General features: G+C 29.1%; 1 protein-coding gene across 1 annotated transcript in view; it reads left to right on the top strand.

The window, feature by feature from the left end:
- The first annotated feature begins 330 nt into the window (after positions 1-330).
- The window catches only part of LOC111688606 (short-chain dehydrogenase/reductase 3-like), a 4,117-nt gene continuing 2,288 nt past the window's right edge, over positions 331-2,159 (top strand). The window contains exon 1 of the mRNA XM_023451108.2: positions 331-375. Within this exon, the coding sequence (XP_023306876.2) occupies positions 331-375 (45 nt within the window). The remainder of the gene's footprint in view (positions 376-2,159) is intronic.

The raw sequence follows: 2,159 nt of genomic DNA on the forward strand, positions 1-2,159 counted from the left end.
AGTCTATAGTCTAGTCTATAGTCTAGTCTATAGTCTAGTCTATAGTCTTGTCTATAGTCTAGTCTATAGTCTAGTCTATAGTCTAGTCTATAGTCTAGTTTATAGTCTTGTCTATAGTCTAGTCTATAGCCTAGTCTATGCTCTTAAGTTTATACCATATTCTAGTCTATAGTCTATCTAAACAAAATTAAATCCTTAAAATTCTTTTTAAACATAAACTACTGAAGAAGACTATAATAAGACTATAGTCCTAAATATGTAGTAATATATATTTAGTTTTTACGTACTATATATATGAAAATGAAATCAAGTCACGTATTTTATTAAAACATGGACGTTGCCATGTTAGACAATGAATTGAATTTCCGTTCAAAAGTTATTAAACATGGTTGGATGTACATACGTGTTTAATGCGCATACTTACCCACATGGCGTCCGCATTTAATAATTTCTTTATTTTTTGTTCCTTGTTTAATTCAGTTGCAACAGAAGGAGTTTAAAAGTACATTTTTAAAGAAATGAAAAACAATACATTTAATATTAAACGATTTTATTTATAAACTTTATTAAAAGTACCTCACGAAGGATAACAGTGAGTTACTGAGCTGATAACAAGTCAAACTGACCTTTCAGTGGAACTACATACAAATGATTTTTGAGGAATGCTTGTGACTTTTGGTTTCTACCCTACTGTGCAGACTATATTATCAAATAATTGAACACAAAAATAGTGTGAACCTTTCATCAATTCTTGTGCGTATTAACATTATTAGTATTACAAGAAATAGATTTCAATTCAAAAAATTTTAAATTTTCAATTTAATTTTATTAAAATGTTTCATGTTCTTTTATTTAAACGTGAATGCTAAAGGAGTAAAATATTCCAAGCAATACAACTTGCCGTTTTGAGTTTGGGCAACTTACAATAACATTACATTGCATCAGCAACATCTAAACAATAGCAACTGCAACAACAAAAAACAGTAATATACAGCTCGAGGTTTTCGTGAACAACTTCGTGTTTGACTGCAACGTATAATCTTCGCACATTTCTATGGAAATGTGCTGCAAAACAATGTAATGGGAAGAATTTTGTTTGTGTTGCAAAGTTTTTGTACACACTATCATTATAATGTTCGGGATTGTATAGTGAGTTTATCGAAGTGTTTGCAACACTTGCAAACAATAATTGTATAAATTTTGGATTCCCTTTCAATAGACTAGATACTAGGCTAGACAATAGACTACTAAGCTAAGAAAGTCTTTAAGAGGAACTTTTTTTGGTACTTTTTCGTTGTTCAAATAAATAACTATTGTAGGTCATCATATGATCGGTTATAATCAGCTACACTTTCTTACTTGTTTTCCAGTGAGTGTCGTAAGTGAATGGTTATATATGTAAATGTTATATGCAATAAAAAAAAAACAACAGAAATTGATGGATTCGTGAAAAATAAAATAAAAAAAAATCGACAACAAGCCAAATAACGTTGATTTGTTACGTGTTTGAAAATGCCATTTACCACAAGTTGCCACAGGTGAGAAAAAAACCACACAGCTACAATGATTTAAAATTGCCCTACAAGTGGAAACAAGTTTTAAAACTTTTTAGAAAAACGTTACAAATATCATGATAAACTAATGATTTACTTTTATATTTAAAATGTGATGAAAGCTTTTTTCACCACTAAATAAATATGTATATGTGTATATTGCCACTTGGTGTTCACTTTCAAAACATTTGACGACTACTCACTCACTTTCCAAAATTTAAAGTTAAAATCTGTAAAATGAAATTCTGTATCGTTGTGCATATTTTGTTGTACATAGATATTTTTGTTATTGCATGGTATGAACGAACATGTAATTGTTGGTGTATGTACAACATGTTGTATGCAAATATGCAATTAGTCGTTTGAATTGTTTGTTTTTGTTACTATTTAGATTTTAATGGCGATGTTGTTGCAGTTGTAGTAAAAGTATTTGAACATGATATTGTGTGGGTTTTCAAGATTCTGTAACTAACTTACTAACTAACTAACTAACTAACTGGTTATCTATCTATCTATCTATCTATCTATCTATCTATCTATCTATCTATCTATCTATCTATCTATCTATCTATCTATCTATCTATCTATCTATCTATCTATCTATCT

Source organism: Lucilia cuprina, chromosome 6 (assembly GCF_022045245.1).
Source record: "Lucilia cuprina isolate Lc7/37 chromosome 6, ASM2204524v1, whole genome shotgun sequence".
In the NCBI taxonomy this organism is placed as follows: Eukaryota; Metazoa; Arthropoda; class Insecta; order Diptera; family Calliphoridae; genus Lucilia; species Lucilia cuprina.